The sequence below is a fragment of the Magallana gigas genome, chromosome 6 (assembly GCF_963853765.1).
Source record: "Magallana gigas chromosome 6, xbMagGiga1.1, whole genome shotgun sequence".
NCBI lineage: Eukaryota > Metazoa > Mollusca > Bivalvia > Ostreida > Ostreidae > Magallana > Magallana gigas.
The window spans coordinates 13,427,306-13,442,350 of NC_088858.1; the positions used below are offsets into that span (position 1 = coordinate 13,427,306).

The 15,045-nt window shown below is 32.9% G+C and overlaps 1 protein-coding gene across 1 annotated transcript in view; it reads right to left on the bottom strand.

Moving 5' to 3' along the window:
* Nucleotides 1-13,442: 13,442 nt before the first annotated feature.
* The window catches only part of LOC105336817 (achacin-like), a 33,682-nt gene continuing 32,079 nt past the window's right edge, over nt 13,443-15,045 (bottom strand). Inside the window, exon 5 of the mRNA XM_066089103.1 lies at nt 13,443-14,990. Within this exon, the coding sequence (XP_065945175.1) occupies nt 14,195-14,990 (796 nt within the window). The 3' untranslated portion in view covers nt 13,443-14,194. The remainder of the gene's footprint in view (nt 14,991-15,045) is intronic.

Consider the following 15,045-nt stretch of genomic DNA (forward strand, 5'->3'; position numbering starts at 1 on the left):
AGAGGTAAATCAAAGAACATCATAATCAAAAAGGAATTCATTATCTCATAAGACATACTTCTTATCTTAAGAAACTCCCCTAGCAGAAAGAAAATTGTTACAAACAGACATAATGATAGACATAAAACTGAAATGCATCATCAACCACTATTGAAATATTTTATTTCAATAGTGGTTGAAATGAAAGGTATCCTTAACCAGTATTGAAATAATTCATTTCAATAGTGGTTGAAATGAAAAGCATACTTAACCACTATTGAAATAATATATTTCAATAGTGGTCATAATGAAGTACACCCCCACCACTATTGAAATAATTTATCTCAATAGTGATATTTATAATAATATTTATCAATAAATGATTATTCAATATACAGGGGGTTTGAATAGAAGTTCTGGCAATTTACAAGATGTTCACTATTGCAAATGTGCAAATGATATACACTATTCATAGGACATGATATGTCTTTTGAAAGAGAAATGTAAAGAAAAAAAATTCAAAGTAATATTTATAAAGAAATTCGTTCTAAGGTACGATTGAAAAATTAATTTTAATAGTAGTTGTACTTCAGCAGTGTCTGTAAATTGATTTTAAAAATGGAATACCTCCCGGAACACTATTTAAAAAATTTATTTCAATAGTGGTTGTATTTTAATAATGGTTGCAAAGTGATTCTTCAAATGAAATACATTCCAATCACTATTGAAATAATTTATTTCAATAGTGGTTGCAAAGTGATTTTTCTAATGAAATGCATTCCCAACCACTATTGAAATAATTTATTTCAATAGTGGTTTTATTTCAATAGTGGTTGCAACAATGCACAAACATATATTCAGAGAGAGAGAGAGAGAGAGAGAGAGAGAGAGAGAGAGAGAGAGAGAGAGAGGGAGAGAGGGAGAGAGAGAGAGAGAGAGAGAGAGAGAGAGAGAGAGTTTATTTCTGTTCAACGTATAGAATATATACAAATTAAACTTCACACTCGCAGTGTAAGAATCATATCAAACATAACAAACAATGTAAGACTAAGTTATTGCTGATCATACTTCTATTATCTTCGGACTTGAAAAACAAAGGAACGACACGTTTTTGTTGTCGACTCGCGGAAGGAGCATGTGATGCAGCTAACGGGCTGAGTATATATATAGCACGTGGACTCTGAAACTGCTTGGTTGAATTTCATCATAATATGCTATTGTGCATTATTTTATCGATTAAAGGATTTAATATATGACATCTAGATTAAATAAATAGCTTATATTAGTAATTTAAAATTAAATGTACGTAAAGTTTAGTCTATCACACATTCTCTCTTTTCTCTCTCCCTCTCCCCCCCCCCCCTCTCTCTCTCTCTCTCTCTCTCTCTCTCTCTCTCTCTCTCTCTCTCTCTCTCTCGTTTCTTGGAACAAGTGATGTAGCCTATAAACAAAAGGTTTCTAAGTGGTTTGATAAAGATGAAGTCTAAAATTTTAGACAAAATCACGAAAGACACTTTATCTACTGATTCACTAATTCTGCGCGCTAAAAAAATGAATACGTACATTTTTCAGTGTTTTTGCCTGTGATAACACTACGTATCGATTTTGTACTGTACAGTCCAATAAATTCAAATGACGTATAATTGGGGCGCAAGTGAGGTTTGATTATTTATATTCAAATACAATGTAATTAATCGTACAATATCTGAAAATTATATGAATATAAGTAATAAGATATCATATAATATATACCCGTCGGGCTTTATTGGATTTGATCACGCCCCGACCTAAATTACCACCTCATAATACTCAAAGAATGATTCCTTATTCCTTTAATATACCGGTGTATGAAACATGTGCATGTTTTATAGGAAAATAAATCTGTGATTCTCATCCCTAAACTATATAATTTATTCTTGCTCTTTGTGTCATTGCGCATCAAATTGTATATAGGTTATGCCACCTTGGAGACACCCTGGCGTTTTAGAACTAGAAATAATAAAGTATTTTATCATTATATTCATCTGTAGTGTTTGATACATGTGGGTAATTCCTAGCCTAATGATGACACTGCTTTGTTTAGGAGACTTTACAGTTGCCCCAAATAGGTGAATACACATACATATAACATTTTGTTTATAAGTCTCAAAAATTAAATTAAGCAATTTTAAAAATGTTAATGTGCATTAGGAAAGCAATCAAGAAATGATTAAAAATTTGCTACTGAACACATGTAAGAATGTAAGAAGACTGAATCTTTAGAACCAGGTTTGACGGGGGGGGGGGGGGTGGATGTGGAGTATAAACATTTATAATTTGAATCATTTATTGTTATTAATTTTAACTTGTCGATGACTATTAGTTATTGACCCCAAGGTAGAAATATCACTTCTGATCATATTTCAATAGATCATGTGTCAATTATGCAAGGTGTAATGTGATTTTTGTTTAAGAAGAACATTTTTTACCAGTTTATAAAACTTTGAGACCCCAAATTTTATTTTGATTTTAATAGACCATTCGACAATGAAGAAAAGTGTAAATGTAAGGTTATTTTCATTGTAAGCATAAATAAATGCAAGGTTTTTTTATTTCATTTTATCTATAATTTGAGGAGGAATACATGCTTGGATCCAGAAAATTTATATTTGAGTTTGTTTTGGTAGAGGAGGGGGGGTTCCAAGTCATATATTTGACAATTTGTTGATGTAATTTAAAATAAGACTAAGTCATACTACAGTCATGAAGATGATATATAGTGAATATATATATATATATATATATATACACGAGTACATAGGAAGTATTACAAAACATTGATGATAAATCTGTATCTGGGTTCTTAAATTGAATAATATATCATGTACATTTATTATTGTTTCTTTGTTCAAGGCATTTCAGATGGTATGTAGGTCATGATCCCAAGTGCTCTTCCTGAAATTATCAAATATCAAATAAACTATTGAGATTCCCACCTGAATCCAAAGATATTATTCCTCCTTTGGTCATGGTGCATCAGATTATTATGGTATGTAAGTCATGACCCCAAGGGGTCATCCTGACCCTCTTAAAATCAGAAATTGTCAATTATCTTTAAATTATTGATGTTTAATGATCCTATCTCTATTTAATCTTTATTATTAAGTCTCCCAAATGAAATTTGGAGACTTATTGTTTTTCTACGGGTCTTATTACATGTATTAATTAGGGTCTTCCGTTTCCAACGGAAGACCCTCTTGTTTTTCTTCGGTTTCTTTTTATTATTATTTCATTTTTTATATTTTATTTCAGAGCTTTTGTAAAGTGACCGTGCCTAAATGATGTTTAAGTTTCAGCATTTACGTCACTTCTGTTCAAATTTGGCGGCCATTTTTAGATTTAAAAAAAGTGATTTTGTCCGGAAGAAATCTCCGTAAACTTTAAAGATATGGCTTTGAAATTTTTACTGATGATAGATGTATCAATTTTATAATGTACTGGGGGGTTTAAAATTTTGTTCATCAAATTTGCTCAAAACCGGAAGCAGTTCCAATTTTTGGAAATTTTCATTTTTTTGAACAAAATAATACAATACTACTACAGTCTTAAAGAACATGCCATGGTAAATTCAAATCTGAAATCCCTTGGAAAATCGGACGATGCATTACAGAGATATCGGGGTTTAAAAATTGATTTTTCCGGAAATTTTGATTCCGCGTCCTTGGTTTCAAAAATAGCGTAATGTTCAAAGTAAAATTAACTCGTACCAGAAAATAATTGTTAAGTCGTACTTGAACACATTCGGATTTTTTTGTTAAGTCGTTCTTGAAATCTGAAAGGTTTTTGTTATTTCGTACTTAAAATCATTCGGATTTTGTTAAGTCGTAGCAGGAATAATTCGATTTTTTCATCTTTTTATTTAAGTTCCTCTTGTTATTGGTTTAAGAGCTCTGCTTCTTACAGGAACTTCAAGCTTTACTTCCGACATTAACGGAAGACCCACTCGTTGCTTTGCAACGAGCTTTGCTCTAGTTATTCTTCTTTTTTCTTCTCTGAACTTGTTTCTCAGAGATGGCTAAACAGAATTGTACAAACTCTAGGATACAATAGGCCTACATATTTAGTTGTGCATCCTAGTTTGATTTTTCTCATTTGGGGTTAGGGGGGGGGGGGGGGTCAAAAGGGTGTGGGGTCTAACATTGAACCATATGGGAAGAATCGTAGACTCTATTGTAAATGGTAACTTGAAAACGGACAAAGATAATAATATAGAGTTTTCATAATCGTATATTGACTGTTACTGGCAATATATAGGGTTTATTAGATCTGACCCCTGGGGTCATCCCCACCCCCCAGGAATTGGAAATTACCATATATCTCAGAAACTGTTATAATCATGACTCCATATATATTCTTGTTCCTTATATCAAGGGGCATCAAATGCAATGTAGGTTATGGGCCCTTTGGGTGGTGCTGACGCCCCTCAGACAGCAAGTCCCTTAATTTTTTCAAAACAGTTGAGATCCCCATCCTTAAACCATATATATTCTTGCAATTGTTCCTTATGCTTAGGGACATCAAATGTTATGTAGGTTATGGGCCCTGTGTGTGGTCCTGACCCCCCTTCGAACAGCAAGTCCCTTAATATCTTCAAAACAGTTGAGAACCCCACCCTTAAACCATATATATTCTTGTTCCTTGTGTCAAGGGGCATCAAACCGTATATAGGTCATGGACCCCGGGTACGGTCCTGACCCCCCTCGAACAGGAAGTGCATTAATATTTCGAAAAAGGTTGAGATCCCCACCCCTTAACCATATATATTCTAGATCCTTAAAGGGCATTAAACGGCATGTAGGTAAAAGGCCTCAGGGTTAAATTTAATTTTTCAAAACCGTAATGCACATCTATAGAACAGTTCCTATTATATCCCAAGATATGATGTGTCTATCCATTAAATCATAAGAGGAGTTCTAGGATCTATTTTTTTTTTTAGTGATAAACGTCAATTTTCTGCTACTATTTGACTCCCTGGATGAAATTTAAATTTGTAAAACCTTATTGCACATCTATAGGACAGCCCCAATCATATCCCAAGAGATGACGTAGCTTCTACAAAAGTTGTAATAGGTGTTCTGGGAACCATACTTTTTTGCAAAAAAACGTCATTTTTTGTTGCCCACTGATTCCCTAAATAAAATAAAAACTCTGGAACCTGATCACACTTCAATATGACACCCCCAATCATATTCTAGAGGATCATTTGGCTACTGCAAAAAAATGACGTTTTTGAAACCAGTTTTTTTTGTAAAATGCGTCATTTTTCAGCCATTAACTGACCCCCAGGACAAAATTGAAAATTCCGAAACCTTATTGCGCATCTATAGGATACCCTTAAACATATAACAAGAGATGATTTGTCTACTGTTGAAAATGTAGAAGGAATTCAAAATAGAAGGTTTTTTGTGAAAAAAACGTCATTTTTTTTTACCAATTATTCGACCCCCAGGACTACCAGAGAATTTTTGAAACCTTTTTACAAAACAACATGACACCCCAAATCAAACCCCAAGAGTTCAGTTTGCTGGTTTATAAGAAGTAAGAGCAGTTTGAGAAAGTAAAATGTGACAGACGGAATAGGGTAACAACAATATACCCGAACTTTCTTTAGAAAGTGCAGGTATAAAAAAAAAGAAATGTTATTCTTACCCTTACTATCAATTATTACGTTTTCATTTGTTTTAATGGTATTTTCTCTTCCTTTCCCACTTTTCCATAAAAATGTACACTCATTGATTGGTTGACAATTTGGCTGGTTGGAACAGGGAATCTTGCAGTGATGAAATATCTTACATGTAATATTTCCATGTGCGTTCCCACTAAAGACATTTAGAGCTTTAAAGAAAATTTGATATATTTAGTATACAAAACACATCAAGCGTTATTTGACATAAAACTAAAACATATTCATTGCTTTGCAAAGAGCTATGATCTATTTCAAAATTAATTTTTTACCTGCCTCAAGAATTTTAACGAACGAGGATACTGAAGAACCATGCTTATTTTCGGCTACACAATAATATATTCCGAAATCTTCTTTTGTTAGGTTATGAAAGGTAATATCCCCACTCTGCTCATTGACAACCACTCGATCATTACTTTGAAATTTGACGTTTTTCTTAAACCAGTGATAGCTGTAAAGTGTATAATCATACAAAATATATAACAAATGTTATTTTTTTTTTTTGATAATACCGAAAATCATAGTAATATAATAATTGAACAGAGAAATGCGTTCCTCGCCTTATAATCCCATTCTTTGCCTTGCACTGGAGATTAAAAGGGGTCGGATGTTTTGCTGGAACGTAATACTCTTGCTCAAACACTGATGTTATCCATGGAGGCAGATTTACTGATTTTGATCCTTTAAAACCAAAAAATGAAAATGCAATAACTGTTTTAGAGAATCGCTATGAAGCAACGGATTATTATACAGCAGCGCTTAACGATAAAAATAATAATAAAACGTGGCAATTTATGCAATAGTAGTTCACATTGTCGACCTCTACTGCTTAACTGCTGCCATTTTTATCCTACATCTTACCCTCACACATAAAGACAATCAATTCTGTTAAAAACACAACATGCATATTTGCCTTGCATTTAGACATGTTTTTGGGCGAGAAATCCTGTTCACTATTCACTTAAATGTCAAATGAAAACTATTTTATGTGCGTTGTGCGTAATAAAAACAGGAAATATTCTTATGAAAACCGGACTTGAATAATTTGGTTAAATTAAAACAACTTTTTCCCCTTTAAACTAGGAAATCATTAACGAATTTTTTATTATAAACACTTTCGATGATTTTTCATCCCATAGTCTAGAACAAAGACATTTTATGGTAGTCATTTTTATTCATTTCAATAATAATGATTAAAATTGAGGGAGAAAACCGTTATTAACTTTAAATATGTATCTGCACGTACGTAATTAAATAAGACATAAGAACTTGTTTTTCGTCCCCTGACAAATAATTGACTTAATCACATTTGACATGGCATGTGCTTGGATAATTTGACAAACATTTTGTGTCTTAATGTTTCAAAATCAGCTGAATTTAACTAACATACATTTTGGAGTATTTAAGCTCAAATTATGACGTCATGGATTCCCTGCAAAAATGTCAGCTGTCGCCAAATGGAATTTCATCCACCAGTCTTCCCGTATAACTTAAGGTGGCTTTGTGTAATTTGTTTTCTTTGGCGCAAGTTTTAAAGCGGTTCATTATAATTTGCTTTTTATAATTGACTGTTTTTGTGTTTCTGGCTCTGTGATTACTATTTTTCAGGATCAAGTGGACACCATAAAAGTAAACCATATCCGTCACGAGTGCCTGATCTTTGAAAAGAAAAATGTGTTGAGCTTTCCAGCGGATATTGCAGCTAACCAGTAGTGTTCACCTGGACTTCTACCTTATTTATGTATATGTTTAGACTTAATGTGTATGGCTTAATCCGGTCCACGGGTTCACCCTGTTATCTGTTATCCGTTATCTTGGCATATTAGCAAGCATTGTGGACATTATCGCTAATAAATGTTTGCACCTTTAAAATCTAGTTTTCCCTTCATTTTTATGTCACATAACTTTCTTTATCATGTATTTTGTCTTTGATATACGATTTTTACAAGTGTTAGATTCTATAATCAAGATGAGTACTGCCTTTAAAACGTATGAAAAAAACCCTCAAGGAATCAATACAAGGAATCATGGAATCTAGACAAATCACTTTTTTGCATCATATCAAAATACATATTTAAAATTTATCAATGACTTTACTATCATGCTTCAGAAATGAATCTAATTATTACTTCAAAGATAAAATAGACAGTATTTGCAAACTATTCCGCTGGTAGGTGAAAACATTTATATTTGCTTAAAACAACTTTTGTTATATGTTATATTCCTGTTTAAAGAAACAACTTTTTAAATGAAAGAAAAGTTATCTAACCATCAAATACATCTCTCTCCCCAAAATTAAGACAATATAATATAAAATAGATTATATGACGTCAGTACCCATATTCTTCTCTTTGCGTTCTACGTCTATTTGTACAGTATTATTTGATATTTCTATACAAAAAGTTTATATACCTTTAGTTTGTTTGTTTTGTTAATTGTATGATACCAACTGCGTTATTTATATAAGTGCCATAAGATGGGTATAGTCCAGCATAAGGCTAGATTTTTCAGAGGCGGTAATGTTAACAATAAGTATTATAGCTTCGGTCCTAGTTTTTATAGAAAATGAGATTTCTTTCCTTCAAATGATGATTACACTTGCTTTTAAAACAGTGCGAATCCTCTTTTGTGACAGACGTTAAGCATTGCTATATTAAACGGTACAATAAATGCATATTTACACTCTGCAAGTAAAGGGAACTTTTTTTATTACACACTAATTTGTTACTCTACCTACTCTAAAAATAGTCAGAGGGATATTCCGAGAAACCTGCAGCAGCTATGTTAATGAAATGCTTAATCTGAAACCAGGAGAGGCCAAAGATTATTTCAATGGAATAAGAATGAAACAAAAATTAAATAAGGAATAAGGAATCATTCTTTGAGTATTATGATGTGATAATTTTGGTCGGGGCGTGATCAAATCCAATATATCCAATATGATAGATTTGATCACGCCCCGACCGAAATTATCACCTCATAATATTCAAAGAATGATTCCTTATTACTTATATTTATATGATTGTAAGCCATCGTACGATTAAATATTTAAGTATAAATAAGCAAACCCCGCTGGCACCTCAATTTGGTGTCATTTGTATTATGGGTTATATAGTACAAAATCGATACGTAGTGTTATCACGGCAAAGACACTGAAAATGTAAATATAATGCAAATAATATGCTTCAAAACATGTTACTATGATTTCGAAATACGCTTATGTATCTTAACAAATATGAAAATGATGACACTTGTTTTCCTTACTAGTAAATTATTTCATATGCGTTTGATAATAAACAGTTAAAGCTAACATGAATTCATAAAAGCATTTGGTCGCCAGATTAGTTTTGATCGCTTCTTGGGGTATACATGTATATACCGGCCGAAAAAGTTACGGTCGGTTGCTTTCTGATCGAGGTATTCAGGTTGCACGGACTTCTAAATGCATGAACTACACACTGTAGTAAATCGTTTGTAAAAGAAGATTAAGGAAACTGCAATCAATAAATCACAAAATATATTTATTCTTTGAAAGAATTTGCAATCAATTCGTATTATTTTGCACAGATAGTGCTGCATTAGTTTGCATGCACATCAAACATGCGTGTTATTCAAACAGAGTACATAACGTCTGAATCTTTCTGAAGACCCCGGGGGCACTACTTCCAACACAATAGATACAAGATGGTAACTCCAAGAAAGTAATAACGTAACATCGTTTCCATCGGCTTGTACAAAAACACCCCGTTTCTTAAATTCATACGGTCATTGATATTGCTGGTTCTGTCAAAGTGTGTGGTTTGTGCATGTGAGATATGACAACATACACAGGAAACCGTTCTACAACTATTGACGATTTTTTATATATGTGTGTGCTTGAATTTCAGTCTGTCTTGTTACGTCTTTTATTGGATATTCCTTACCAGTGCAGTGGTTGTCATATTATTTTTGTTCAAAACGCGTCGTACAAGTCTTTTCGTCCTTCATGTATATGAGGTGTTCAGATGAATGAAATACCTGAATGCGGTGACCATGAACAGTGCTATCGGTCTTATATATTAAGGGGTTATGTAGAGATGAGAAGTACGTTGAAATCGACAACTAATATGGCGGTAGTCGGAGTAAAAAGGTAAAAAAAATGCGTATTTATGAACTCAAGTCAGCTTTATTGTAAATACTGTAAACGAACTACATTTGGCTGTGTATTCTATTTAGCGCTTCTGGCGGAATGTGACTTCCGCTAAATCAGGTACATCGCTATCTGCCATGCATGTATAAGAATAGTCCCATTCAGAAATACGCAAATTCAAATCTACGCCAACTTGTTCATTAACTTATTTCCGCCAAATATCGTACAAACAAAATATAATACGTTTACAATAACATCTTGACATTTTTGCATCAAGCAAAAGAATTCAAATTCTCAATTTAAAACGCGAAAGAGTGCATACCCGCTACCGTCGAGTCGTTAATGGAGCTTACATCAAATAAAATGCACGTCCTTTCACCTTGAATTAAAGACCTAGCTGTGTTACGATTCGACAAAGATTGCCGTTTGGTGTTATGTAATAGTAAATGCAGCTATAAAATGATGTAGTATTTAGTAGTAGCATTAAAATTCAATGAAATAAGGTCAAACTATATTGGTTTTGACAACAATGCAAAAATCACGATTTACCCTGTACCCTACCTGAAAACTTAAAAAATTAGTTGGTTTCCTCAAAGGACGATACTCCGCGGAAAGTTGATAGGGTGATTTGAGTTCATAGAATGTGTTTCCAGTACTATTATATCAAAAGAATACGTCCCTAATATATAAATACAAATTTTCTTGACAAAGAAATTATATCTTATAATTTACTACAGTCAAAACAAGTATTTATTACTCCCCTAAAACAATAAATTATTCAAATTTTAAACATGACGATCGATACCACATGTTTGGAGTTGGCCATTGTGATGACAACAAAATGGTTCTAGAAGTGTTCACGACTTTAAGGTAGTATGGGGCACCTCCGTATACATACTCAGAAGAGGTTTTTTGGGTTTTTTTTGCTATGCATTCTTTTCAGTTTTTGTGAAAGGTACATGTACTTTAACAATCAGTAAAAAATAAAAAGTAATCTGGATCAAAAAATACAAAATAAACACCCCTTAAATAAAGGAATATTTCTTGTCGCTTAGATAAAAATGTCAAGACGCTGCCTCGGCCTACAAAGATAATTTCTTTACGCCAGGATTCTATTTAAAGATAAGTTACAAAAAACAATGCGGTATATGTATATAAGTAAACGTGAAGCTTACAGTCTTTAATAGTCTTTAATAGAAACATAACTTGATATACTAGTTAGATGACTTTTTTTAAAATACAAATCGTAAAAAATACAATATAATAAAAGATACATTTTTATAAAATACACCTGACAAAACGTATACAAATACAATATTAAATTCAAAACACTTTTTAAACCATGTGATTAAATATGATGGTTATGGATGAGGCATTGAAATAGGGCTTCAGTATGATCTTGATCAATTTGTTGTATATTAAAGATAGTAATCACATGGTGATGTTGAATTTAAGTTTTTTTATGTGATGTTGAATTGAAGTATTCGATTCGGATAACAAGAACGATTTTTATTCCCATTTTGTTATTCAGTTACACAGAATTTTACTTTTCAAATCAGAAAACAAGCTTAATATCTGTTTTTTTATCCGAACTTTCATGGTGTTTTATGTGACAAAAACTTAACAAAACCGCCAAATTTTACCCAGGGATTATGTAATATTTTTGTTTAAAACAATAAATAGTCTAAACAGTTTTAACAAGAAGAGCATTTCACCAACAATGAAGGCCGTTTACCCATACATTATCTACTATAGTATCATTCTGACATATTTTCTACGCTTCATAAAGCAATGCGCTTGATGTGGTGATATAATATCACTTGAAAATTGTAACAGTTTTGATATGAAGCTGGTTTGTTTCAAAAAAGAACATCCCAAGTTACAATTGCTTTAAATTTGATTATCCAGTGAACCAAAAGAAGAAATTTCATAGTTATGTAGCTGTTTCAGATCTCATTTCTCACAATACAACAGCGATGTATGTTATTTTAATAAATACACTTCAAACTAACATGCGCTATGTCCACTTAATGCTATGCTAACTACCTGAATATTGGGAATTGTCACTTAAGAATGCATTTATTGTTTAAATGGCAGCGCCCATGGATGAATAAGCGCGTTAGGTGCAATGTGGCAATAGGCTGGTATCGTTTTGGATACCAACTCTGAGGCAGAATTACAGTAATCGATGTGTATATTACAAAGACATATAAAAGTATGTTGGCATCATATTGCATAAATTAATCAATATACGTCAAAATGTTATTGCTTTTGGCTGTTACCTTATGAACGTCATTTTATGCATTTCAAATGGTTTCAGATATCCAGGCGCCAGATATTCGGACGATTTCATTTGGGAACATTATTATTTTTTTTATAAATCATTTTGTTTCATTTATCCAGAGTACCAGACGGTCTGCTTTTACCGCAAAACCGATTCATGCAAGCCGAGGGTAAAATTTAATGATACCCTTCTTCATACAATAGAAAGATACCCGTCAATAGAGTTTCAGACCTTTTTCTCGTGCTGGACCCCTATGGGTAGCTGTTACGAGGGTTGTCCCAAAATATCGTAGACAGAACACATAATATAAAATATGTCCACTGCAATTTTATTAGACTTCTTTATTTTGTTCAATGACCCATTGGAAAACGAAACACACAAAAATAAAAATGATTAGTAACACAATGTTTTGTCTTAACGTTGTTGCTTATCCCTCCACATCGTTTACGATTGCATTTACATATTTTATTTCAGAAATTGTCTTGGAAAAAATCTTTGAACATCTACTATGAGTTGACATTAAATATTAATTTCTGGTTTTGTTTTTATTTTCTCTGTACAACGATCTGTTGACTCTAATCTTGCCCTGTATTACGTGTTGTCTAACGTTCGTTTTACTGTGTCGTTCAGCCGTCCGATCGTTTGATGTCCATTTCTATCGGTCGGGTTTCTATTTTTGTGATAATAATCGTCCGAATATTTTCAATGTTGTTAGACAACTAATTCAAAAAATGCAATTCTAAGCAATTTTGTTAGTTTTATTTACTTCAAAAGCCGGCCGCATAGGATGTTTCAATGTCTTTGCAAAATTTCATCAGTAACCGCTGCGTCGCCTTAAACGCTGACGTCGTCAATTTATTACGAGATCAACTTGTCACAAAACGCACTGTAAAATCTCGTGTAAATACTCCGAGTTCCCAAATCACTTTCAAATTACGAACAGTGTTGGCCAGATAGCATAGGTCACGCTTCACTGCACGTGTCTTGAGAATCTGTCAAGGACCATGTCATTTTACAACATTCTTTTATTTCAAAGGAAGAATGTGTTAAATGAATTAAAGAAAACTAAAATTTTGTTGATATAACTTCGTGGTTTCTCTATTCAAAAAAGTTATGTACAACGATAGATCTCATGAATGTCTTAATAGGTTGTGTCAAAACCAAATATTTTCTAAGAATAAAAATTAATCAATTACTGTAAAAAAAAAAAAGACGTGTCTAGAAATAGTTTTAAAAATACATAACCTAAAACAATCATATATACCAATTGGCCATGGACACAATAAATGTAGCTACATTCAGCTATATTTATAATCCAGTTAATATTTCCTGACAAAATAGCAACATAACGCATCGTTCCCTTTTAACAAAAATTAAATCAATAGAAGGTTAATTTCATCTGACAACTCTTTATTGTTGCTACGAAGTATGAAAGACATAGAAAACAGTATTGACACTCATTATAGATAAATATTTTATCTATATATGACGACAATACACAAATGTCAGATATTAATACGATTTACTTGTCAGGTCGTTTGAACTTGGATACAAAAGCGGATAGATGGGACTCCACTGTACTTGATATTGATGGGGGGGGGGGAGGGTTCTGTTTATAAAAGTATAACCACTTTGTATCAGAAATTTGTATCCAAGTCGATTGCATCCCCCAATACTAAAAAATTGAAACTCAATTTATTTGTGACAATGACCTCGGTAAACCAATTGACAAGGTCCGAAAGTTCTCTTTATATCGAATCATGGTTAATTTATCAAGTGTTTTCTTTGAGATAAAAAATAATAAACAATACAGCCATAATCATTTAATTAATAATTCAAATTCATGAGAGCTTTAAGACTTTTTTCGAAAATATTTTTACTTTAAATATCTGCAGGCTTTCAAAGACAATATCGTAGTAAATCCATTCGTTGAATAGTGGTTTTCAAAACTAGTTTTGTCTCTTCGATATCTTTTAATCTATGTGCCACGTTTATAAAAGGTTGCAACCAGTATCTAACTTCTTTTCTAAACATGTAATGCAGAAAATATTAATTAACTTTAAATATAAACTTTTTGTCGTTAATTAGTTTTTAAATAGGATGGTACATCGAAATAAGACAAAACGTCATCTGCACCCTCCAAGGAACTCTCTCCCCATCCGTTAAGATCAGCTCCCCAGTAACCATGATTTATGTAAATATTTTCTCGAGGAAACGGCCGAGTGAGATATCTCTTGATATCGTACCACCTTGATCCAGGCTTCCACACGACCCACCCGCCATTATAAGGATATTTGTTCCAGATAAACATCATCCCATCGATTGGAGCAGGAATACTATTGACATGTCTGTTGTACACTCTGGATAACTGTAAGTGAGCCTGTTTTACTACTTCGTCCGTGACTCTTGTGTCGTCATATCTCTTACTGACTATGTTTCCCATGTTCTGAAGTCGACTCCAAAATGGTACAGCATCAGTTTCTGCATATGATATGAGGAGAACTGCCTTCCCAGTCCGTGATATACCCCAGTTATATGACTGTCTGTACGGAAGATCGGATTGGGTGTAGGTGAAATTATGTGATCCTCCTAGCCACCATGGGTAGTTGTAAATCAGGAATATCTTTGAGCATTGCACGTCTAGCACTGAATTCAGTGCAGACAGGAATGTAGGATTACTAAACTGTGGTATCTGTATTTTTAGGACAGGAACCTTTGGTATTGCAAGTATAACATTTCGAGAATAAACAAAAAAGTAATTTTTAGTAGGCATAATACTTCCATTGATTGAAACTGTTTTTCTGAACTTCAATTGATATATTCCTTTCTTCTTTCTTAATATTTTCATAAGCTGGCTATTCATTTTTAGGGCGTGGCTGAAATAAAGTGCAAAGCATAGGATATCGATGGAAAATTGCTAACTGAGATGCA